The 24,849-nt window shown below is 57.8% G+C and overlaps 1 protein-coding gene across 2 annotated transcripts; it reads right to left on the bottom strand.

Annotated features, from left to right (window-relative positions):
- Positions 1-10,686: 10,686 nt before the first annotated feature.
- Positions 10,687-23,946, bottom strand: SRRT (serrate, RNA effector molecule). Of its 2 annotated transcripts, XM_069767531.1 has the most exons (20): positions 23,866-23,946; positions 21,803-21,924; positions 19,648-19,776; positions 19,243-19,389; positions 18,979-19,167; positions 15,802-15,971; positions 15,540-15,691; positions 15,349-15,465; positions 13,806-13,926; positions 13,582-13,721; positions 13,401-13,462; positions 13,251-13,329; positions 12,997-13,173; positions 12,321-12,494; positions 12,073-12,226; positions 11,672-11,865; positions 11,439-11,595; positions 11,267-11,356; positions 11,097-11,190; positions 10,687-11,031 (listed from the first exon to the last, which is right to left on the bottom strand). In XM_069767531.1, exons 2-20 carry the CDS (start codon positions 21,919-21,921, stop codon positions 10,956-10,958), a joined length of 2,541 nt encoding a protein of 846 aa, XP_069623632.1. In that variant the 5' UTR covers positions 21,922-21,924; positions 23,866-23,946; the 3' UTR covers positions 10,687-10,955. The 2 variants fall into 2 exon arrangements, with proteins under 2 accessions (XP_069623632.1, XP_069623633.1); XM_069767532.1 differs by lacking the exons at positions 18,979-19,167; positions 19,243-19,389; positions 19,648-19,776; positions 21,803-21,924; positions 23,866-23,946 and adding an exon at positions 16,723-16,945.
- Between the last annotated feature and the right edge of the window lie 903 nt (positions 23,947-24,849).

Raw genomic sequence — 24,849 nt, 5'->3', positions numbered from 1 at the left:
CCATCCGTGTGTATCGTCCGTGTGCTGTCCATCTGTCTGTGTCCGTGTGCGCACGTAGGCCATCCGTGTGTATCGTCCGTGTGCTGTCCGTCAGTGTCCGTGTGCGCACATAGGCCATCCGTGTGTATCGTCCGTGTGCTGTCCGTCTGTCAGTGTCCATGTGCGCACGTAGGCCATCCGTGTGTATCGTCCGTGTGCGCACATAGGCCATCCATGTGTATCGTCCGTGTGCTGTCCGTCTGTCAGTGTCCGTGTGCGCACGTAGGCCATCCGTGTGTATCGTCCGTGTGCTGTCCATCTGTCTGTGTCCGTGTGCGCACGTAGGCCATCCGTGTGTATCGTCCGTGTGCTGTTTATCTGTCTGTGTCCGTGTGCGCACGTAGGCCATCCGTGTGTATCGTTCATGTGCTGTCCGTCTGTGTGTCCGTGTGCGCACGTAGGCCATCCGTATCGTCCGTGTGCTGTCCGTCTGTCAGTGTCCGTGTGCGCACATAGGCCATCCGTGTGTATCGTCCGTGTGCTGTCCGTCTGTCAGTGTCCATGTGCGCACGTAGGCCATCCGTGTGTATCGTCCGTGTGCGCACGTAGGCCATCCATGTGTATCGTCCGTGTGCTGTCCGTCTGTCAGTGTCCGTGTGCGCACGTAGGCCATCCGTGTGTATCGTCCATCTGTCTGTGTCCGTGTGCGCACGTAGGCCATCCGTGTGTATCGTTCATGTGCTGTCCGTCTGTCAGTGTCCGTGTGCGCACGTAGGCCATCTGTGTGTCATCCATGTGCTATCCATGTTTATCGTCCGTGTGCTGTCCGTCTGTCAGTGTCCGTGTGCGCACGTAGGCCATCCGTGTGTATCGTTCATGTGCTGTCCGTCTGTCTGTGTCCGTGTGCGCACGTAGGCCATCCGTGTGTATCGTCCATGTGCTGTCCGTCAGTGTCCGTGTGCGCACATAGGCCATCCGTGTGTATCGTCCGTGTGCTGTCCGTCTGTATCGTTCATGTGCTGTCCGTCTGTCTGTGTCCGTGTGCGCACGTAGGCCATCCGTGTGTATCGTCCGTGTGCTGTCCGTCTGTCAGTGTCCATGTGCGCACGTAGGCCATCCGTGTGTATCGTCCGTGTTCTGTCCGTCTGTCAGTGTCCGTGTGCGCACGTAGGCCATCCGTGTGTATCGTTCATGTGCTGTCCGTCTGTCTGTGTCCGTGTGCGCACATAGGCCATCCGTGTGTATCGTTCATGTGCTGTCTGTGTGTCCGTGTGCGCACGTAGGCCATCCGTGTGTATCGTCCGTGTCCTGTCCGTCTGTCAGTGTCCGTGTGCACACGCAGGCCATCCGTGTGTATCGTCCATCTGTCTGTGTCTGTGTGCGCACATAGGCCATCCGTGTGTATCGTTCATGTGCTGTCCGTCTGTCTGTGTCCGTGTGCGCACGTAGGCCATCCGTGTGTATCGTCCGTGTGCTGTCCGTCTGTCTGTGTCCGTGTGCGCACGTAGGCCATCCGTGTGTATCGTCCATGTGCTGTCCGTCAGTGTCCGTGTGCGCACATAGGCCATCCGTGTGTATCGTCCGTGTGCTGTCCGTCTGTATCGTTCATGTGCTGTCCGTCTGTCTGTGTCCGTGTGCGCACGTAGGCCATCCGTGTGTATCGTCCGTGTGCTGTCCGTCTGTCAGTGTCCATGTGCGCACGTAGGCCATCCGTGTGTATCGTCCGTGTGCTGTCAGTCTGTCTGTGTCCGTGTGCGCACGTAGGCCATCCGTGTGTATCGTCCGTGTGCGCACGTAGGCCATCCGTGTGTATCGTTCATGTGCTGTCTGTCTGTGTCCGTGTGCGCACGTAGGCCATCCGTGTGTATTGTCCGTGTGCTGTCCATCTGTCTGTGTCCGTGTGCGCACGTAGGCCATCCGTGTGTATCGTCCGTGTGCTGTCCGTCTGTCAGTGTCCGTGTGCGCACGTAGGCCATCCGTGTGTATCGTCCATCTGTGTGTCCGTGTGCGCACGTAGGCCATCCGTGTGTATCGTTCATGTGCTGTCCGTCTGTCTGTGTCCGTGTGCGCACATAGGCCATCCGTGTGTATCGTTCATGTGCTGTCTGTGTGTCCGTGTGCGCACGTAGGCCATCCGTGTGTATCGTCCGTGTGCTGTCCGTCTGTCAGTGTCCGTGTGCGCACGTAGGCCATCCGTGTGTATCGTCCATCTGTCTGTGTCTGTGTGCGCAAATAGGCCATCCGTGTGTATCGTTCATGTGCTGTCCGTCTGTGTGTCCGTGTGCGCACGTAGGCCATCCGTGTGTATCGTCCGTGTGCTGTCCGTCAGTGTCCGTGTGCGCACATAGGCCATCCGTGTGTATCGTCCGTGTGCTGTCCGTCTGTATCGTTCATGTGCTGTCCGTCTGTCTGTTTCCGTGTGCGCACGTAGGCCATCCGTGTGTATCGTCCGTGTGCTGTCAGTCTGTATCGTTCATGTGCTGTCCGTCTGTGTCCGTGTGCGCACGTAGGCCATCCGTGTGTATCGTCCGTGTGCTGTCCGTGTCCATGTGCGCACGTAGGCCATCCGTGTGTATCGTCCGTGTGCTGTCCGTCTGTCAGTGTCCGTGTGCGCACGTAGGCCATCCGTGTGTATCGTCCATCTGTCTGTGTCCGTGTGCGCACGTAGGCCATCCGTGTGTATCGTTCATGTGCTGTCCGTCTGTCTGTGTCCGTGTGCGCATAGGCCATCCGTGTGTATCGTCCGTGTGCTGTCCATCTGTCTGCGTCCGTGTGCGCACGTAGGCCATCCGTGTGTATCGTTCATGTGCTGTCTGTGTCCGTGTGCGCACGTAGGCCATCCGTGTGTATTGTCCGTGTGCTGTCCATCTGTCTGTGTCCGTGTGCGCACGTAGGCCATCCGTGTGTATCGTCCGTGTGCTGTCCGTCTGTCAGTGTCCGTGTGCGCACGTAGGCCATCCGTGTGTATCGTCCATCTGTCTGTGTCCGTGTGCGCACGTAGGCCATCCGTGTGTATCGTTCATGTGCTGTCCGTCTGTCTGTGTCCGTGTGCGCACATAGGCCATCCGTGTGTATCGTTCATGTGCTGTCTGTGTGTCCGTGTGCGCACGTAGGCCATCCGTGTGTATCGTCCGTGTGCTGTCCGTCTGTCAGTGTCCGTGTGCGCACGTAGGCCATCCGTGTGTATCGTCCATCTGTCTGTGTCTGTGTGCGCAAATAGGCCATCCGTGTGTATCGTTCATGTGCTGTCCGTCTGTGTGTCCGTGTGCGCACGTAGGCCATCCGTGTGTATCGTCCGTGTGCTGTCCGTCAGTGTCCGTGTGCGCACATAGGCCATCCGTGTGTATCGTCCGTGTGCTGTCCGTCTGTATCGTTCATGTGCTGTCCGTCTGTCTGTTTCCGTGTGCGCACGTAGGCCATCCGTGTGTATCGTCCGTGTGCTGTCAGTCTGTATCGTTCATGTGCTGTCCGTCTGTGTCCGTGTGCGCACGTAGGCCATCCGTGTGTATCGTCCGTGTGCTGTCCGTGTCCATGTGCGCACGTAGGCCATCCGTGTGTATCGTCCGTGTGCTGTCCGTCTGTCAGTGTCCGTGTGCGCACGTAGGCCATCCGTGTGTATCGTCCATCTGTCTGTGTCCGTGTGCGCACGTAGGCCATCCGTGTGTATCGTTCATGTGCTGTCCGTCTGTCTGTGTCCGTGTGCGCATAGGCCATCCGTGTGTATCGTCCGTGTGCTGTCCATCTGTCTGCGTCCGTGTGCGCACGTAGGCCATCCGTGTGTATCGTCCGTGTGCTGTCCGTCTGTATCGTTCATGTGCTGTCCGTCTGTCTGTGTCCGTGTGCGCACGTAGGCCATCCGTGTGTATCGTCCGTGTGCTGTCAGTCTGTGTCCGTGTGCGCACGTAGGCCATCCGTGTGTATCGTCCGTGTGCTGTCCGTCTGTCAGTGTCCGTGTGCGCACGTAGGCCATCCGTGTGTATCGTCCGTGTGCTGTCAGTCTGTGTCCGTGTGCGCACGTAGGCCATCCGTGTGTATCGTCCGTGTGCTGTCCGTCTGTCAGTGTCCGTGTGCGCACGTAGGCCATCCGTGTGTATCGTCCATCTGTCTGTGTCTGTGTGCGCACATAGGCCATCCGTGTGTATCGTTCATGTGCTGTCCGTCTGTCTGTGTCCGTGTGCGCACGTAGGCCATCCGTGTGTATCGTCCGTGTGCTGTCCATCTGTCTGTGTCCGTGTGCGCACGTAGGCCATCCGTGTGTATCGTCCGTGTGCTGTCCGTCAGTGTCCGTGTGCGCACATAGGCCATCCGTGTGTATCGTCCGTGTGCTGTCCGTCTGTATCATTCATGTGCTGTCCGTCTGTCAGTGTCCATGTGCGCACGTAGGCCATCCGTGTGTATCGTCCGTGTGCTGTCCGTCTGTCTTTGTCCGTGTGCGCACGTAGGCCATCCGTGTGTATCGTCCGTGTGCTGTCCGTCTGTCTTTGTCCGTGTGCGCACGTAGGCCATCCGTGTGTATCGTCCATCTGTCTGTGTCCGTGTGCGCACGTAGGCCATCCGTGTGTATCGTCCGTGTGCTGTCCATCTGTCTGTGTCCGTGTGCGCACGTAGGCCATCCGTGTTTATCGTCCGTGTGCTGTCCGTCAGTGTCCGTGTGCGCACATAGGCCATTCGTGTGTATCGTCCGTGTGCTGTCCGTCTGTATCGTTCATGTGCTGTCCGTCTGTCTGTGTCCGTGTGCGCACGTAGGCCATCCGTGTGTATCGTCCGTGTGCTGTCCGTCTGTCAGTGTCCATGTGCGCACGTAGGCCATCCGTGTGTATCGTCCGTGTGCTGTCAGTCTGTGTCCGTGTGCGCACGTAGGCCATCCGTGTGTATCGTCCGTGTGCTGTCCGTCTGTCAGTGTCCATGTGCGCACGTAGGCCATCCGTGTGTATCGTCCGTGTGCTGTCAGTCTGTGTCCGTGTGTGCACGTAGGCCATCCGTGTGTATCGTCCGTGTGCTGTCCGTCTGTCAGTGTCCGTGTGCGCACGTAGGCCATCCGTGTGTATCGTCCGTGTGCTGTCCGTCTGTCAGTGTCCGTGTGCGCACGTAGGCCATCCGTGTGTATCGTTCATGTGCTGTCCGTCTGTCTGTGTCCGTGTGCGCACATAGGCCATCCGTGTGTATCGTTCATGTGCTGTCTGTGTGTCCGTGTGCGCACGTAGGCCATCCGTGTGTATCGTCCGTGTGCTGTCCGTCTGTCAGTGTCCGTGTGCGCACGTAGGCCATCCGTGTGTATCGTCCGTGTGCTGTCAGTCTGTGTCCGTGTGCGCACGTAGGCCATCCGTGTGTATCGTCCGTGTGCTGTCCGTCTGTCAGTGTCCGTGTGCGCACGTAGGCCATCCGTGTGTATCGTCCGTGTGCTGTCAGTCTGTGTCCGTGTGCGCACGTAGGCCATCCGTGTGTATCGTCCGTGTGCTGTCCGTCTGTCTGTGTCCGTGTGCGCACGTAGGCCGTCCGTGTGCTGTCCGTCTGTCAGTGTCCGTGTGCGCACGTAGGCCATCCGTGTGTATCGTCCGTGTGCTGTCCGTCTGTCTGTGTCCATGTGCGCACGTAGGCCATCCGTGTGTATCGTCCGTGTGCTGTCCATCTGTCTGTGTCCATGTGCGCACGTAGGCCATCCGTGTGTATCGTCCGTGTGCTGTCCGTCAGTGTCCGTGTGCGCACATAGGCCATCCGTGTGTATCGTCCGTGTGCTGTCCGTCTGTCTGTGTCCGTGTGCGCACGTAGGCCATCTGTGTGTATCGTCCGTGTGCTGTCCATCTGTCAGTGTCCATGTGCGCACGTAGGCCATCCGTGTGTATCGTCCGTGTGCTGTCCGTCTGTCAGTGTCCGTGTGCGCACGTAGGCCATCCGTGTGTATCGTCCGTGTGCTGTCCGTCAGTGTCCGTGTGCGCACATAGGCCATCCGTGTGTATCGTCCGTGTGCTGTCCGTCTGTATCATTCATGTGCTGTCCGTCTGTCTGTGTCCGTGTGCGCACGTAGGCCATCCGTGTGTATCGTTCATGTGCTGTCTGTCTGTGTCCGTGTGCGCACGTAGGCCATCCGTGTGTATCGTCCGTGTGCTGTCCATCTGTCTGTGTCCGTGTGCGCACGTAGGCCATCCGTGTGTATCGTCCATCTGTGTGTCCGTGTGCGCACGTAGGCCATCCGTGTGTATCGTTCATGTGCTGTCCGTCTGTCTGTGTCCGTGTGCGCACGTAGGCCATCCGTGTGTATCGTCCGTGTGCTGTCCATCTGTCTGTGTCCGTGTGCGCACGTAGGCCATCCGTGTGTATCGTCCGTGTGCTGTCCGTCAGTGTCCGTGTGCGCACATAGGCCATCAGTGTGTATCGTCCGTGTGCTGTCCGTCTGTATCGTTCATGTGCTGTCCGTCTGTCTGTGTCCGTGTGCGCACGTAGGCCATCCGTGTGTATTGTCCGTGTGCTGTCCGTCTGTCAGTGTCCATGTGCGCACGTAGGCCATCCGTGTGTATCGTCCGTGTGCTGTCAGTCTGTCTGTGTCCGTGTGCGCACGTAGGCCATCCGTGTGTATCGTCCGTGTGCTGTCCGTCTGTCAGTGTCCGTGTGCGCACGTAGGCCATCCGTGTGTATCGTTCATGTGCTGTCTGTCTGTGTCCGTGTGCGCACGTAGGCCATCCGTGTGTATCGTCCGTGTGCTGTCCATCTGTCTGTGTCCGTGTGCGCACGTAGGCCATCCGTGTGTATCGTCCGTCTGTGTGTCCGTGTGCGCACGTAGGCCATCCGTGTGTATCGTTCATGTGCTGTCCGTCTGTCTGTGTCTGTGTGCGCACATAGGCCATCCGTGTGTATCGTTCATGTGCTGTCTGTGTGTCCGTGTGCGCACGTAGGCCATCCGTGTGTATCGTCCATCTGTGTGTCCGTGTGCGCACGTAGGCCATCCGTGTGTATCGTTCATGTGCTGTCCGTCTGTCTGTGTCCGTGTGCGCACATAGGCCATCCGTGTGTATCGTTCATGTGCTGTCTGTGTGTCCGTGTGCGCACGTAGGCCATCCGTGTGTATCGTCCGTGTGCTGTCCGTCTGTCTGTGTCCGTGTGCGCACGTAGGCCATCCGTGTGTGCACGTAGGCCATCCGTGTGTATCGTCCGTGTGCTGTCCGTCTGTCAGTGTCCGTGTGCGCACGTAGGCCATCCGTGTGTATCGTTCATGTGCTGTCCGTCTGTCTGTGTCCGTGTGCGCACGTAGGCCATCCGTGTGTATCGTCTGTGTGCTGTCCATCTGTCTGTGTCCGCACGTAGGCCATCTGTGTGTATCGTCCGTGTGCTGTCCGTCAGTGTCCGTGTGCGCACATAGGCCATCCGTGTGTATCGTCCGTGTGCTGTCCGTCTGTATCGTTCATGTGCTGTCCGTCTGTCTGTGTCCGTGTGCGCACGTAGGCCATCCGTGTGTATCGTCCGTGTGCTGTCCGTCTGTCAGTGTCCGTGTGCGCACGTAGGCCATCCGTGTGTATCGTCCATCTGTCTGTGTCTGTGTGCGCACGTAGGCCATCCGTGTGTATCGTTCATGTGCTGTCCGTCTGTCTGTGTCCGTGTGTGCACGTAGGCCATCCGTGTGTATCGTCTGTGTGCTGTCCATCTGTCTGTGTCCGCACGTAGGCCATCTGTGTGTATCGTCCGTGTGCTGTCCGTCAGTGTCCGTGTGCGCACGTAGGCCATCCGTGTGTATCGTCCGTGTGCTGTCCGTCTGTCAGTGTCCATGTGCGCACGTAGGCCATCCGTGTGTATCGTCCGTGTGCTGTCCGTCAGTGTCCGTGTGCGCACATAGGCCATCCGTGTGTATCGTCCGTGTGCTGTCCGCCTGTATCGTTCATGTGCTGTCCGTCTGTCTGTGTCCGTGTGCGCACGTAGGCCATCCGTGTGTATCGTCCGTGTGCTGTCCGTCTGTCAGTGTCCATGTGCGCACGTAGGCCATCCGTGTGTATCGTCCGTGTGCTGTCAGTCTGTCTGTGTCCGTGTGCGCACGTAGGCCATCCGTGTGTATCGTCCGTGTGCTGTCCGTCTGTCAGTATCCGTGTGCGCACGTAGGCCATCCGTGTGTATCGTCCATCTGTGTCCGTGTGCGCACGTAGGCCATCCGTGTGTATCGTTCATGTGCTGTCTGTCTGTGTCCGTGTGCGCACGTAGGCCATCCGTGTGTATCGTCCGTGTGCTGTCCATCTGTCTGTGTCCGTGTGCGCACGTAGGCCATCCGTGTGTATCGTCCGTGTGCTGTCCATCTGTCTGTGTCCGTGTGCGCACATAGGCCATCCGTGTGTATCGTCCATCTGTGTCCGTGTGCGCACGTAGGCCATCCGTGTGTATCGTTCATGTGCTGTCTGTCTGTGTCCGTGTGCGCACGTAGGCCATCCGTGTGTATCGTTCATGTGCTGTCCGTCTGTCTGTGTCCGTGTGCGCACATAGGCCATCCGTGTGTATCGTTCATGTGCTGTCTGTGTGTCCGTGTGCGCACGTAGGCCATCCGTGTGTATCGTTCATGTGCTGTCTGTGTGTCCGTGTGCGCACGTAGGCCATCCGTGTGTATCGTCCGTGTGCTGTCCGTCTGTCTGTGTCCGTGTGCGCACGTAGGCCATCCGTGTGTATCGTCCATCTGTCTGTGTCCGTGTGCGCACGTAGGCCATCCGTGTGTATCGTCCGTGTGCTGTCCGTCAGTGTCCGTGTGCGCACATAGGCCATCCGTGTGTATCGTCCGTGTGCTGTCCGTCTGTATTGTTCATGTGCTGTCCGTCTGTCTGTGTCCGTGTGCGCACGTAGGCCATCCGTGTGTATCGTCCGTGTGCTGTCCGTCTGTCAGTGTCCATGTGCGCACGTAGGCCATCCGTGTGTATCGTCCGTGTGCTGTCCGTCTGTCAGTGTCCATGTGCGCACGTAGGCCATCCGTGTGTATCGTCCGTGTGCTGTCCGTCTGTCTGTGTCCGTGTGCGCACGTAGGCCATCCGTGTGTATCGTCCGTGTGCTGTCCGTCTGTCAGTGTCCGTGTGCGCACGTAGGCCATCCGTGTGTATCGTCCGTGTGCTGTCCGTCAGTGTCCGTGTGCATCGTCCGTGTGCTGTCCGTCTGTCGCTGTCCGTGTGCGCACGTAGGCCATCCGTGTGTATCGTCCGTGTGCTGTCCGTCTGTCAGTGTCCGTGTGCGCACATAGGCCATCCGTGTGTATCGTCCGTGTGCTGTCCGTCTGTCAGTGTCCGTGTGCGCACGTAGGCCATCCGTGTGTATCGTCCGTGTGCTGTCCGTCTGTCAGTGTCCGTGTGCGCACGTAGGCCGTCCGTGTGCTGTTCGTCAGTGTCCGTGTGCGCACATAGGCCATCCGTGTGTATCGTCCGTGTGCTGTCCGTCTGTATCGTTCATGTGCTGTCCGTCTGTATCGTTCATGTGCTGTCCGTCTGTCTGTGTCCGTGTGCGCACGTAGGCCATCCGTGTGTATCGTCCATCTGTCTGTGTCCGTGTGCGCACGTAGGCCATCCGTGTGTATCGTCCGTGTGCTGTTCATCTGTCTGTGTCCGTGTGCGCACGTAGGCCATCCGTATCGTCCGTGTGCTGTCCGTCTGTCAGTGTCCGTGTGCGCACGTAGGCCATCCATGTTTATCGTCCGTGTGCTGTCCATCTGTGTCCGTGTGTGCACGTAGGCCATCCATGTTTATCGTCCGTGTGCTGTCCATCTGTGTCCGTGTGTGCACGTAGGCCATCCGTGTGTATCGTTCATGTGCTGTCCGTCTGTCAGTGTCCATGTGCGCACGTAGGCCATCCGTGTGTCATCCATGTGCTATCCATGTTTATCGTCCGTGTGCTGTCCATCTGTCTGTGTCTCGAAACAATCTGCTTCAATTTTAACCCCATGACTTTAAAAAAGCACACGGAGCGCACATGGACGGCATCCGTGTGCGGTACGTGTTTACACGCACCCATTGACTTTAATAGGTCCGTGTGATCCGTGCGCTCCCACGAACACGTCTCCATGTTTTGCACACAGACACACGGTCCATGAAAATACACAGACATGTGCAGAGACACATTTATGTTTATGTGTCTACGTGTGTCAGTGTCTCCGGTACGTGAGGAAGCTGTCACCACACGTACCGGAGCCACCGCCGTGTGACAGACGTCCATCACATCTCACCCAGTGACGACGCAATCTATAAGATATTGCCGAGATGGAGAAAAGATCAAGAAAAACTGATTACTGCCGACGATTGTAAGAAGATCCGATGCAGGAGTACAAGAGACGAGCAAAAACCGTGATTAGACGATTTACTTACTGGAATTGTTAGTAATGTTCCTCTAAATAAATATAAAAAAAAAAAAAACTGGCACAAAATATTCTGCATCTTTATATCTGCAAAAATAATACATGTTCCAAAGTGCTGAAACATTTATGTAGCAGGAAAAAGAAAACGGATCTGACAGAAACAAGATTCTCATTGAATTCAGGAGTGAAAATCATTAAGAAACTGCTGATCGCATGACCTGACAACTTGTCATAACTGACCCTGACAACCCGGGAAAACATGTGGAAGTGTCACTGGCCTGGTCTTTATCGCCATCTTGTGGTGGTTACTAGTACTCGCCCTCCTCTCTGCTGCCCTCTGGTGGCTCAGTGCAGGATCGCTCTGACACGATTATCCTTTAGATAATAAGACGTCACACCGCGCCAATAGTTACAAGGTTTATTATAAAATATTCCACGTTCAGTGTCTACAGCCGCCATAACCTCCTCCCCCATCATAATACCGCCATAACCTCCTCCCCCATCACAATACATCCAACATTAGGGGGGAAAAAAAAAAAAAGTCAAAGAACCAACAGCAGGTGAAGTCCTGAAAAGTCACTAAAAAGCCAGCAGGTATTGATGGAGGAAGTGGTGGGAATACCTGGCGGCAGGCAGCGCTGACAGGGGCCGTGTCTATTAACTAGCACAGGAGCTAAAAGAAATCCACGTCGTCCGGCGCGTCCAGGTCTCGGTACTCGATGATAGAGCGGGGGTCTCCTCTCATCAGCCTGTGGGCGAGGGTGGTCAGTACTGTGTGCGGGGGAGAAGGCAGCGATGGCGGATCAGTACTCACCGGTTTCGGGGTTTCCCTGGGTAGACGCCGCCCTGACCCCTGAATGCGTCGTATCCTCGCCCTGCGCCGTAAGGATTGGGAGGGAACTGGGGCGCTGCCGGACAAGAGGTCGACCGTTACATGGCTGTAAGCCACCAGAAGAGATCGCCGACTAACCAAACCCAACCTACCTCCGTAACCCAGGACCGGCGGGCGAGGCTGCCCGTATGGCAGGAGGGCCTGGGGGCCCTGGTGAGGGTACAGCAGCCCAGGGGCCAAACCTGCAGGAGAAGCCAAGAATCAGACACCACCGCCCCGAGCAGCAGCCCCCTGTAGGGTGCGGCCCCCCGGCAGTGGACCTACCTTGCCCAGCTACGGGGGCCTGGATGGGCTTGACCTCGGGCAGGGCAGGCCGCTTGCTGTCCATCAAGAAGTTGTTGAAGAACACAACCTCCTTCTTCACCTCCTCGATCTTCTCGGCGTGCTTATTGTAGATGTGTTTCCGTACAAACTCGGGCCCCTGCGGAGGACGGGTGGTTAGTGCCGCCGGGGCCCCTGGTGCCCGGCCTCGACCCCGGGACCCTCCTCCCCGGTACCTTGAACTTCTTTCCGCTCAGCGGGCACAGCCACTTCTCCTTGCCCAGCTCCTGGGTGTTCGCCGTCACAAACTTCTCCACCTCCTGCTCCGGATCCTTCTTCCCGACCTTCACGGCCTCCTCCTCGGACAGCGTCTCCCGCACGGCGAACAGCGGGGCCAGCTTCTCCTCAAACGTCTTCTGCCAGTCCGCCACTGCCGGGAGGAGAGGGTCACGTGACTGCCAGCTCTCTGCTTCCCGTCAGTGACCGGACGCCTTCCCTGCTGACACTTTGTTACAGTGTGTCAGTGTCAGAGCTGCTGCCTTTACTCCGCATGGGACAGTAACAAACCCTCAGCTGTGAGTAATCTCCATTGACAGGAAGCAGAGATACTGAAAATGCAGGATTCGAGGAGACTCACCTTCTCTGTGGGAGACGCGATTCGGCGGGATGGGTCCTCGCACGTGCATGATCCCGCAGCGCGTCGGCATCTCGTCCTCGCTGGCGTAGTCGCAGTTGATGTAGTAGTCGACAGAGTGAACGATGCGCAGATACAGGAGCAGCTTGTCCAGGACCTAGGGTGTGAAGGGTTAAGTGTCACGGCCCCCTATATCCACATATAACCTAAGCTACCTAAGAGCAGAGGGTGAAGCTCTCCGGGGTCCGCACCTTAATCAGCTTGTCGTCCCTCTCCACGCTGATCTCCGTGGGGTTCCCCTCCTTAGGGGGCTCCGTTCCGGCCGTCCTCCCGGCCCCCCACAGCAGGTCCTCCTCTTCAGCGCTGACCTCATCGATCAGATAATCGGTGATATTTTTCAGTATTGGATTCTGAGCGGAGACTTCCTGGCAGGAAGGAACAAACGAAACGTCAAAACCAGCAGCTGCCGATGATCCGACCCACAGGGACAAATGGGCAAGCAGCCGCCCCCAGAGGTCACCAGCCACCCCCCAGGGACCCATAGGCCAGCAGCCACCCCCCACAGGACACCAGCCGCCCCCCAGGGACCCATAGGCCAGCAGCCGCCCCCCAGGGACCCATAGGCCAGCAGCCACCCCCCATAGGACACCAGCCGCCCCCCAGGGACCCATAGGCCAGCAGCCACCCCCCATAGGACACCAGCCGCCCCCCAGGGACCCTTAGGCCAGCAGCCACCCCCCCATAGGACACCAGCTGGCCCCCAGGGACCCATAGGCAAGCAGCTGCCTCCGCCCCCCAGGAACCCAGACGACACCAGCTGCCTCCCAGGGACCCATAGGACACCATCTGCCCCCTAGGGACCTACAGGTCACCAGCCCCCTCCCCCCCCCAGGCACCCATAGATCACCAGCCGCACCACCGCCTCACCTCCCCGTCCTGCGGCTCCTTCCACAGCTGCCCGCGCTCGTCCAGGGCGTGGATGAGCCTGGCCGCCAGCTTGATGTCGTTGCGCAGGATGGGCCGGTGCTGCGTGATGCCGCTGACGTGCCGGATCCTCCAGGACAGCTCTCTGTTCACCACTGGGCTCAGCTCACACTCGCGAAGCTGCAAGACACACATAGAGGGGCGAGCAAAAGAAGGGGCGGTACAGCTTTAACCCTAGGAGTCCGGACGGACCGTACCCGGATATTCTGCAGGTTCCAGCAGATCTCCTTGATGTTCACCCCACGGTCGAACGTCACGTATCCTTTCCGCAGAAACCTAAAGGAGACGCCGAGAAAGGTCACCGATAAGGAAAGACGGCACACAACCCCACCGAGAAAGTCACCCACCTCCTCTCAGGCTGAGGGTCAGACAGCGCCACCCGCAGGAAACCGGTATATCTCTTACACAGCTGCAGGGAGAGAGAGTGGTTAGGTGTAGCAGAGCTGCAGAGTAAAGCATTCAGGGGGAAGAAGAGCACTTGTGTTACACTCCAGAGCTGCGCTCACTGTTCTGCTGGCTGACACTCACTGCAGTGATTTCGGCCTTGGAGATGTTGGGGGCGACGTTCCTGATGAAGAGCGAGCAGGTCTTGTGCAGCGGTCGAGGCTTCACGATCTCCTCCTTCGGCTTTTCTTTAGGTTTTTCCTCTTCCTCTTTGGGAGATGCTTCTATCGGGAGACACCGGGGGTCACGATCTACAGAGCTCATCATGGCGAGGGTCCCGTGACCGTATCCCCCGCTGCAGGACTCACCGCGGCCGTTTGGGGTCTCTTCTTTCTCTGGTTTGGGACTTCCAGGCTCAGAGCCAGATCCAGACTCCGAGTCACTGCCGTCATCACTGTCTCCGCTCCGCTTCCTCTTTCTTTTGGTGGACTGTGAGAGACAAGGAGGATGCCCGCAATGGGGCGAGTTCAGCCTAAAGGGACAGGACCCTTATCTTTAAGAATGATAATTCCGCCAGGGAGGGCAGCCGCAAATCAGGAGAGGGCCGCGCAGCGGGAGGGGAGGCCGTAAATCAGGAGAGGGCCGGGAGGGCAGCCGCAAATCAGGAGAGGGCCGCGCACCGGGAGGAGGGCAGTCGCAAATCAGGAGAGGGCCGCGCATCGGGAGGAGGGCAGTCGCAAATCAGGAGAGGGCCGCGCACCGGGAGGAGGGCAGTCGCAAATCAGGAGGGCCGCGCACCGGGAGGAGGGCAGTCGCAAATCAGGAGAGGGCCGCGCACCGGGAGGAGGACAGTCGCAAATCAGGAGCGGGCTGCCGCAAATCAGGAGAGGGCCGCGCACCGGGAGGAGGGCAGTCGCAAATCAGGAGCGGGCTGCCGCAAATCAGGAGAGGGCCGCGCACTGGGAGGAGGGCAGTCGCAAATCAGGAGAGGGCCGCGCATCGGGAGGAGGGCAGTCGCAAATCAGGAGAGGGCCGCGCACCGGGAGGGGGGGGCCGCAAATCAGGAGAGGGCCGGGAGGGCAGCCGCAAATCAGGAGAGGGCCGCGCACCAGGAGGGCAGTCGCAAATCGGGAGAGGGCCGCGCAAAGGCAGGGCAGTCGCAAATCAAGGAGAGGGCCGCGCACCGGGAGGAGGGCAGTCGCAAATCAGGAGAGGGCCGCGCACCGGGAGGAGGGCAGTCGCAAATCAGGAGCGGGCTGCCGCAAATCAGGAGAGGGCCGCGCACTGGGAGGAGGGCAGTCGCAAATCAGGAGAGGGCCGCGCATCGGGAGGAGGGCAGTCGCAAATCAGGAGAGGGCCGCGCACCGGGAGGAGGGCAGTCGCAAATCAGGAGAGGGCCGCGCACCGGGAGGAGGACAGTCGCAAATCAGGAGCGGGCAGTCGCAAATCAGGAGAGGGCCGCGCACCGGGAGGAGGGCAGTCGCAAATCAGGAGAGGGCCGCGCACCGGGAGGAGGGCAGTCGCAAATCAGGAGAGGGCCGCGCACCGGGAGGAGGGCAGTCGCAAATCAGGAGAGGGCCGCGCACCGGGAGGAGGGCAGTCGCAAATCAGGAGAGGGCCGCGCACCGGGAGGAGGGCAGTCGCAAATCAGGAGAGGGCCGCGCACCGGGAGGAGGGCAGTCGCAAATCAGGAGAGGGCCGCGCACCGGGAGGAGGGCAGTCGCAAATCAGGAGAGGGCCGCGCACCGGGAGGGCAGTCGCAATCAGGGGAGGGCAGTCGCAATCAGGAGAGGGCAGCGCACCGGGAGGAGGGCAGTCGCAGTCAGGAGAGGGCCGCGCACCGGGAGAGCTGTTAAAGTAGAGGCAGCTACCGGGAAGGTGGCTACAATCAGGAGCAGCGCGATCACTTACTTTCCTACTTTCGCGCTCTTCGCGCTCCGGCTCCTCCACCTTTTTTTCTTCCTCCTCCTCCTCCTCCTCCGGTTTTGGTGGTTTTGCCTCTTCTTCAGGCTCCTTCTCCGGCTCCACCTGTACACAGGCCCAACAACTGTGAGCACCGCCCCTCCGCCCGCCCGCGTCCCGCCCCAGTGTCACCGCCTCACCTTAGCTGGCGCTTCCTTCTCTTCTGGGGGCTTGCTCTGCCCCTCAGTGGTCCGGGCCTCCTCTTTCTTTGCGGCCTCACGCTTTGCCTGCTCTTCCTCCTCGTCCAGGATTTTTAGGTCCACCTCTGTTCCTCCTTCCATCTTTATAACAGCTGCAACCAGAAAAAAAAAAAGAATCTGACAAAGGGTCGACGGCTCCCACTGCGGACATTGGGGGGTGGTCGTTCTGGGCTTGTGGCCCCCACGTCTGCCGTCTCCTTACCCGCGTCCAGCAGTTTGATGATGGACGGCGCCTTCTCCATGTCCAGCTGGATCTCGTTTAACCAGCTGTTCTCCATTAAGTAGAGGAAGGAGTTCAGTCTGTTGCGCAGCGCCGCCTGCGACTCCTGCCGGTGGCGGCCAACTTCATCGGGGTGATACTTCGACCTGAACCTGAGAAGGAGCCGCGGGCGACAAATGGAAGGAGGATGGATGGGGGAGGGATGGCGATGGGGAGAGAGGAGACAATGAGACAGCGTGCAGGAGGTCACAGTCACCAGCCCCATCACTACGGCCCTGACACTGCCCATGGCAGGACCCACAGGACCGGGTGCACTCCCAGGTGACACCAGGCTGCAGAAGGGCGCAACACATCTACACCTGCAATCACAACACTGACTACTGCCCCCACTAACCAGCGCACAGCCCCCCGAATCCAAGAGGAACCGTTATACTCCAGTCAGAGCCAGAGCTGCCTCCAAAACTCTGCTGGTGACCTGGAGTACCAGTGCCGACCTGCTGCCTCTGCACAGCGCATGACGGGCTCGCCGCAGCTCCGGTCATAACTAGAGCTCAGACGATGTAACTGCAGAACAGTGACCACAGCTCTGTCTGTGACTGGAGGATAACACAGAAAGTGACCGCCGCTGTGACTGGAGAATAAGACACAAAGTGACCGCAGCTCTGGATGTGACTGGAGGACAAGACAAGATGCGGCTGCAGCTCTGGCTGTGACTGCAGGATAAGACATGATGCGGCTGCAGCTCTGGCTGTGACTGCAGGATAAGACATGATGCGGCTGCAGCTCTGGCTGTGACTGGAGTATACCACACTTGCTCCCGCCACACCCTGTGGCCCCGCCCCCAGCAGCCCCACCCCCGTACACAGCGGCTGATCAGACAGCAGGCTCCACCCCCAGCGTTACCTGCTCGGCAGCGGGCAGACGTTTCGGTATATAACATTTCCTGGAGATTTGGGGGTTACGGGCTCTGACTTTCTAACCTCAGACATCAGAAACTAAAGAAAACAACAAATCCTGACTGACTACGAGCGGAAAAAGTGCGAACCGGAGGGAAAAAAAAAAAAAAAAAAGAAAAGAAAAAAACAACGCGACGCCAGAAGGAGGACGGCGGCTGCACCTGGAGCGTCTTCAGAGAAGGAGAAAAGTGGAGAAAACAGCCAACATCAAATCACAGGTATCATCATGTCATCACACATGGGGGCCACACAGAGGGGTCCGACAGCAGGGGAGGGGGCGACAGAAAGCCACGGAGAGGAGAGAGGGGGACGAGCGAAGAGGAGGAGCCACGGAGAGGAGAGAGGGGGACGAGCGCCGAGGAGGAGCCACGGAGAGGAGAGAGGGGGACGAGCGCCGAGGAGGAGCCACGGAGAGGAGAGAGGGGGGACGAGCGAAGAGGAGCCACGGAGAGGAGAGAGGGGGACGAGCGCCGAGGAGGAGCCATGGAGAGGAGAGAGGGACGACCGCCGAGGAGGAGCCACGGAGGAGAGAGGGGGGACGAGCGAAGAGGAGGAGCCACGGAGGAGAGAGGGGGGACGAGCGAAGAGGAGGAGCCACAGAGAGGAGAGAGGGGGACGAGCGAAGAGGAGGAGCCACAGAGAGGAGAGAGGGGGACGAGCGAAGAGGAGGAGCCCCGGAGAGGAGAGAGGGGGACGAGCGAAGAGGAGGAGCCCCGGAGAGGAGAGAGGGGGACGACCGAAGAGGAGGAGCCACGGAGAGGAGAGAGGGGGACGACCGAAGAGGAGCCACGGAGAGGAGAGAGGGGGACGAGCGAAGAGGAGGAGCCACGGAGAGGAGAGAGGGGGACGAGCGAAGAGGAGGAGCCACGGAGGAGAGGGGGATGACCGAAGAGGAGCCACGGAGAGGAGAGAGGGGGACGACCGAAGAGGAGGAGCCACGGAGAGGAGAGAGGGGGACGACCGAAGAGGAGGAGCCACGGAGAGGAGAGAGGGGGACGACCGAAGAGGAGGAGCCACGGAGGAGAGAGGGGACACGACCGAAGAGGAGGAGCCACGGAGGAGAGAGGGGACACGACCGAAGAGGAGGAGCCACGGAGAGGAGAGAGGGGGGACGACCGAAGAGGAGGAGCCACGGAGAAAAGAGAGGGGGACAACCGAAGAGGAGGAGCCACAGAGAGAAGAGAGGGGGGACGTCCGAAGAAGAGGAGGAGCCACGGAGAGGAGGAGAGAGGGACGTCCGAAGAGGAGGAGGAGCCACGGAGAGGAGGAGAGAGGGGGACGTCCGAAGAGGAGGAGGAGCCACGGAGAGGAGGAGAGAGGGGGACGTCCGAAGAGGAGGAGGAGCCACGGAGAGGAGGAGAGAGGGGGGATGTACGAAGAGGAGGGACGTCCGAAGAGGAGGAGGAGCCACGGAGAGGAGAGAGGGGGCCGTCCGAAGAGGAGGAGCCACGGAGAGGAGAGAGGGGGACGACGGCTGAGGAGGAGCAGGGGAGGGGTGACAGAAAAAGAGCCAGAGAGAGGGGGGCGACAGCAGAGAAGCCGGAGAGGAGGGGGCCCACAAAGGCACAGAGAAAAGATGGGGGTTCGACAACTGAGGAGGAACCGGAAAGGGTGAATGACAGCAAACGAGGCGGTGGAGAGGAGAGACAACGACCGAGGAGCAGAAATGACGGCCGAGGAGGTTGTGCCGGAGAGGGACGATGACCGAGGAATGAGGAAAGGGGGGTGGACGAGAAGAAGGAGCAGCCAGGGGAGGGTGGCAGCCAAGAAGGAGCCAGAGCGGATGGGGGACGACGGCGAGAAGGAGGAGCCGGAGAGGAGGGGGGAATGCGGGTGAGGAAGAGAAGGAGGAGCTGGAGAGAAGGGGGGACGGCAGCCGAGAAGGAAGAGCCAGAGAGGAGGACCTGGGGGGGGATTGATGACCGAGCAGGAGCTGGAGAGGATGGGGGAGGAAATGACGACCAAGGAGGAGCCGGAGAGGATGGGAGGGGGGGGGGGGGGGGGGGGGTACGACAAAAAAAGGAGGCAGAGAGAGGAAGGAGAAGGACCGAAGAGGAGGCAGAGGGACAAGAGATGGTAAAAGCACACCAGTAAGTAGAAATTGAGACTGGTGGCAGAATAGGGAGAAGCGACAACACTGGAGGGGGAGGGGAAGAGGGCGACACCATAGGATAGGCTGACACATTACTCGGGGGTCACATACCACTCCTCGTCTTTATGTGCCAGGAAGAAGTCCTGCATCTGCTGCCGCCTGAACTCCATCTTGTACTCGTTGTAGCGGCGCACTGCCTCAGTCTCATCCACCGTGTCCTCCAGGGACAGCAGGAACTCCTTAAAGGTCTTCATAACCGGCACTGGAGTGCCCATGTCCACGTCATGTAGGTTCCCCAGCCTGAGGGAGGATACATAGAAGGCATATTCTATACATACAGGGGGCACCCCACTGGTGACGAGGTCGGGGATCTACCTGGCCTGTATGGGGATCCCATGATGTTGCATGACATGCATTTCTGGATGAGCCCACGGCTGTGGGGGGCCGTACGTGGGGGCCCCCGACGAGCCAGAGTACTGCATGTCATAGCCGCTGTGGTATGGGTCCGAATTATGGTCATCCCTGAAAGAGAAAACATCCTATCAACGTGAGGCAAGAGCCCGCCGGGGCAGGTATGCACAGGCCACCGCCGCTGGAGTACAGGACCCTCCCGCCACCAGCGCAGGTGCCGGCGCACAGGACGCTCCCGCCACCAGCGCAGGTGCCGGCGCACAGGACCCTCCCGCCACCACCGCAGGTGCCGGCGCACAGGACCCTCCCGCCACCACCGCAGGTGCCAGCACACAGGACCCTCCTGCCAGTCAGTGGCTCCGCTCTCACCAGTCTCTCCTCATGCGTTTCTGTGGGGGGCTCATCTCATGTCGCGGTGGGGTGAACCTCTCTCTTCGGCTGCGGTCGTAGTCTCTGTATTCTCCGCGGCTTCTCCTCTCTCGCCCGCGGTCCCATTCCCTGAATGAAGCAGAGTGGCACCCCGTTAGTCACGCAGCACAGACGCTGCAGATAACCGACATTAACAAATACCATATTTTTTGGACTATAAGACGCACCTTTTTCCTCCAAAAATGTGGAGGAAAATGGGGGGTGCGTCTTATAGTCCAGATGTACAGGCTCTGGCTGTGGCGGGGGAGCGGTATTGGAGGAGCACCGGGTCACAGAGGCAGGAGCCGGCAGCTGTGGCCAACTCCTGTGCCTGCTGCTGAAGACAAATGAATATTCACCTCTCTCCACGCCCATGGAAAGCAACAAATATTCATTTCTCTTTAATAATGTCTTGGTATGATTGGCCCCCACCTCCATCCTGGTATGCATGGCCCTGTGATACAAATGGGACAAGATTGATTGTATGGATGGAATAGATCGGTATCCAGACACATATAGTGATCAATATGGTTTCCTGCTAGAGAATATGAGTACGAAGTTATTATAGGACAAACTATGGCTGCAGAAGGAGGATAGTCTACTGTAGTTGGAACTAGCTGTTATTACTCACAAAACAGGAGTGGAATAACCTTGAAAAATAACAAAATAGTTGATAAGACCCTCGGAAAAACAACCGCGCATGATCTTATAAGGTAATCACACGCTAGAAGGTTCTGGAAGTCTTCATTGCGCAGAACAGTGTGTGATTAATTATATAACGATGATTTACAGGTGTATGTGTGTGTATACACAGGTGTGTGTATGTGTGTGTATACACAGGTGTACAGATGTATATATACAGGTGTACGTGTACAGGTGTGTGTGTGTGTATATACAGGTGTGTGTGTGTATACACACCTGTACACACACACCTGTATTCAGACGCGTGTGTGTGTGACCTGTACACACACACACACACACACAACTGTATTCAGGCGCGCGTGCGTGTGTATACAGGCGCTCCCCAGATGTGATGACCTCGTGGTTTTGTTACCTGCACGGACCCGTGTACAGTGATGTGGCGCCCTCTTGTGGTTTCCCACTTTTTATACTTTTTTTAATTAATGTGATGTTTTACGTTATAAATAAAATGATATTTGCTTTATAAATCCGGCTCTGCTCTGCATTTATTTTATATCAATAACAAAAGAAAAAAAAAATGGACATTTGAGCAATAATGGAAATTTGTTTAATATTCAAGTTTATTTCCACATCTAAATATAAGGATCGCACAGACGACACCGGAGAACAGGTAAAAATACCAGGTAGAGATTAAAGGGGCGGTGACAGCTCAGTGGCCGGTCCAGGGAGGCCGTATACGGGTCTGTATGAGTCTAGTGAAGGTTTAGGAATAACATATTGATGTCACATAAGCAGATTGTGCCCGAATCCGTCATACTGCAACGTTTCCCGTCCGCGGAGCCGATACAAGCTGCGCAGTGCAGGACGCCGGCTGTCGCTCTGCTGCACAGTCTCCATGCGGTAACTGAATATTTTATTCCTGAACCTTCACTAGACTGATATAGACCCGTATACGGCCTCCCAGGACCGGGCACTAAGCTGTCACCGCCCCTTTAAACTCTACTTGGTGTTTTTCCTTTTCTCCGGTGTCGTCTGTGCGTTCTTGCGTGGATGACCCGGCTCGTTCACACTGTGCGGATGACCCGGCTCGTTCACACTGTGCGGATGACCCGGCTCGCTCACACTGTGCGGATGACCTGGCTCGCTCACACTGTGCGGATGACCCGGCTCGCTCACACTGTGCGGATGACCCGGCTCGCTCACACTGTGCGGATGACCCGGCTCGCTCACACTGTGCGGATGACCCGGCTCGCTCACACTGTGCGGATGACCCGGCTCGCTCACACTGTGCGGATGACCCGGCTCGCTCACACTGTGCGGATGACCCGGCTCGCTCACATTGTGTGGATGACCCGGCTCGCTCACATTGTGTGGATGACCCGGCTCGCTCACATTGTGTGGATGACCCGGCTCGCTCACATTGTGTGGATGACCCGGCTCGCTCCCTCCGATCCTTCCTCTCCGGCGCCCTCACCTGTCGCTCCAGTCATCTCTCCGCCGCTCCTCTCTCTCCCGGGATCGGTCGTAGTCGCTTCTCTCCCGCCTGAACTTGTCCCTGCGCCGGCGATCATACTCATCATCACTGTCCGCCATAATCTGCCGAGAAGACAAGACGGCAAAAGTGAAGGACCCCAAACATGCAACACAGGGGGCACCCAGCCCGATACAGGGGGCTCAACTGCTCCCCTCTTCTCCATCACATGGTATCTCCCGTACCGCTGCTCCCCTCTTCTCCATCACGTGGTATGTCCGAACCACTGCTCCCCCTCTTCTCCATCACGTGGTATGTCCCGTACCACTGCTCCCCCTCTTCTCCATCACGTGGTATCTCCCGCACCGCTGCTCCCCCTCTTCTCGATCACATGGTATCTCCCGTACCGCTGCTCCCCCTCTTCTCCATCACAAGGTATCTCCCATACCGCTGCTCCCTCTTCTCCATCACATGGTATCTTCCATACCGCTGCTGACCTCTTCTCCATCACGTGGTATCTCCCATACCGCTGTGCCCCCTCTTCTCCATCACGTGGTATCTCCCATAGCGCTGTGCCCCCTCTTTCTCCATCACGTGGTATCTCCCATAGCGCTGTGCCCCCTCTTTCTCCATCACGTGGTATCTCCCATACCGCTGTGCCCCCTCTTCTCCATCACGTGGTATCTCCCATAGCGCTGTGCCCCCTCTTTCTCCATCACGTGGTATCTCCCATACCGCTGCTCCCCCTCTTCTCCATCACATGGTATCTCCCATATCGCTACTCCCCCTCTTCTCCATCACATGGTATCTCCCATTCCGCTGCTCCCCCTCTTCTCCATCACGTGGTATCTCCCATACCGCTGCTCCCCCTCTTCTCCATCACATGGTACCTCCCATACCGCTGTTCCCCCCTCTCTATCATGTGGTATCTCCTATACCGCTGTTCCCCCCTCTCTATCACATGGTATCTCCCATACAGCTGTTCCCCCCTCTTCTCCATCACATGGTATCTCCCATACAGCTGTTCCCCCCTCTCTATCACATGGTATCTCCCATACCGCTGTTCCCCTCTCTATCACATGGTATCTCCCATACAGCTGTTCCTCCCTCTCTATCATGTGGTATCTCCCATACAGCTGTTCCTCCCTCTCTATCATGTGGTATCTCCCATACCGCTGTTCCCCTCTCTATCACATGGTATCTCCCATACAGCTGTTCCTCCCTCTCTATCATGTGGTATCTCCCATACAGCTGTTCCCCCCTCTCTATCACGTGGTATCTCCCATACCGCTGTTCCCCCCTCTCTATCACATGGTATCTCCCATACCGCTGTTCCTCCCTCTCTATCACATGGTATCTCCCATACCGCTGTTCCCCCCTCTCTATCACATGGTATCTCCCATACCGCTGTTCCCCCCTCTCTATCACATGGTATCTCCCATACAGCTGTTCCCCCCTCTCTATCACATGGTATCTCCCATACAGCTGTTTCCCCCCTCTTCTCCATCACATGGTATCTCCCATACAGCTGTTCCCCCCTCTTCTCCATCACATGGTATCTCCCATACAGCTGTTCCCCCCTCTCTATCACATGGTATCTCCCATACAGCTGTTTCCCCCCTCTTCTCCATCACATGGTATCTCCCATACCGCTGTTCCCCCCTCTCTATCACATGGTATCTCCCATACCGCTGTTCCCCCCTCTCTATCACATGGTATCTCCCATACAGCTGTTCCCCCCTCTCTATCACATGGTATCTCCCATACAGCTGTTTCCCCCCTCTTCTCCATCACATGGTATCTCCCATACAGCTGTTCCCCCTCTCTATCACATGGTATCTCCCATACCGCTGTTCCCCCTCTCTATCATGTGGTATCTCCCATACAGCTGTTCCTCCCTCTCTATCATGTGGTATCTCCCATACCGGTCCTTCCCGGTAACGGCCGCCTGGACGTCCATTATTCCGGGTCTCCGGCACTCTGCTCCCTCCCCTCTGTCACTGCCTCTTCCCTGATGACGCGGGGTTTCCCAGGCCCCTGCTTCTCACAGTTGCACACAATCTCACCTTTCCACACGGTCCGGCCCGTATGTCTGCAGCAGAAAGAAAGCTGGAGGCGGGAAGATAACAATTACGTCACTTCCCGTCACTGCCGGATATACGTCATCTGGGAGGAGTCAATGCTAAGAAGGCGGGAGGGAGGACGGCGCCGCCATATTGTGTAAGGGCAAAACTGAAAGACGGATACTAGGTTGTCCGAGAGACCGCGCAGTGAGGTAACAACCTAACCTGGTGGGAGGCATGAAGGCTGCCCTACACAAAGATGGCGGAGGCGGCGTCACCACAGAGCCATGACACTGTGGGATGGGATAGAATAGATTTCTACCAGATGTGACCTGAGGTAAAGTGTGTGTGTGAGTCCTGTCCGTCCATTTACACGACGCCCCGCTCCATCTTCAGGCAGCTGTGTGTCTCATCCCCTCAGCCAATATGGCCGGCACTGCGGTTACCACTAGCGCAAATAACGGAAGTTGTCGTGTAGAACACCACTAAAAGGTGATAAATTACTGTAAATGACAGGACGCCATCACGTCGGGATGTCATGGATCTCGCAGGTATGAGTCTGAATATAACACTGAGGTAAAGTATGGAGCCGCCATCAAGGTCCGTGCCGGCCGTCGATGAAGAACATTCGCTTTATTATTGTGCTTGCTCTGGAGTTGCCATAGTAGCATCATCCCTACATGAGCTTCCTGTCATGTGACCAAACACCACATCTGTGAAGAAAAGCTGACAGGAAGTCTGATGGTGCTCCCATTGCAACCCCAGAGCGAGCACAACACTTCCACTATGGCGGCAGAGGGAAGATGTATGGTGGCGTCCCTCGTCTGTCTCCATTTTCAGGGGTAATTTTCCAGGTTTCACACACGGTAAAGTATATTACTAGCAGTGATGGGTAGTGTCCTGTATAACGAGTGCGGCACGACAACAACTATGGCAGCTCTTCTGTGACGCTCACCGAGAGCAATGGAAATGGAGGAAGAGAAGAAC

This window comes from Ranitomeya imitator, chromosome 4, assembly GCF_032444005.1.
Source record: "Ranitomeya imitator isolate aRanImi1 chromosome 4, aRanImi1.pri, whole genome shotgun sequence".
NCBI lineage: Eukaryota > Metazoa > Chordata > Amphibia > Anura > Dendrobatidae > Ranitomeya > Ranitomeya imitator.
Note: the sequence above shows the minus strand (reverse complement) of the source record. Positions and strands in the feature narration are given on the sequence as shown.